General features: G+C 50.7%; 1 protein-coding gene across 1 annotated transcript in view; it reads right to left on the minus strand.

Moving 5' to 3' along the window:
- GYS1 (glycogen synthase 1) overlaps window positions 1-535 on the minus strand; it is a 20,475-nt gene that overhangs the window by 11,386 nt on the left and 8,554 nt on the right. Inside the window, exon 4 of the mRNA XM_042781227.1 lies at window positions 137-275. Within this exon, the coding sequence (XP_042637161.1) occupies window positions 137-275 (139 nt within the window). The remainder of the gene's footprint in view (window positions 1-136; window positions 276-535) is intronic.

Consider the following 535-nt stretch of genomic DNA (forward strand, 5'->3'; position numbering starts at 1 on the left):
CAGCACCCAGTTTCCTCCTGCCCCAGACCCAGGGGTCTAGGTCCCCAGCCCCCTCATCCCGCAGACCTAAGAGTTCTGACACCCAGCCCCCTCCTGCCTAAGACCCAGGAACTGGGGCTCCCATCCCCCCCAGCACCTAGGTATCTGGCCTATGTACCCGTAAAAATGGCCCCGCACAAACTCCTGGATTCGCGCCTTGCTCTGGGCATGAAGGTTCTGGAATTCGTGCATGGCAGAGAATTTCTTCACATTCAGTCCATTGGGGGTCACGATATCTGGGATTTGGGGAGAAAATCCCGCGTTTCATTCCTTCATTTATTCATTCAGATCAATGTGGTGGAATGAATAAATTGGGGGGGGAGACCTCCTCTTGTAACTTCTTTGATTAATCTTCTCTTGTGTGAGGAGGTCTGGTGGCATAGTGGTTAAGGCATTCAGCTGTTAACCAAAAGGTTGGTGGTTTGAACCTACCACCTGCCTCCCAGGAGAAAGATGTCACAGTTGGTTTCTGTAAAGATTAATCAAAAACCAAAAC

The sequence above is a fragment of the Orycteropus afer genome, unplaced genomic scaffold (assembly GCF_000298275.1).
Source record: "Orycteropus afer afer isolate SDZICR_OR568_19922 unplaced genomic scaffold, OryAfe1.0 scaffold00099, whole genome shotgun sequence".
NCBI classification, from domain to species: Eukaryota; Metazoa; Chordata; class Mammalia; order Tubulidentata; family Orycteropodidae; genus Orycteropus; species Orycteropus afer.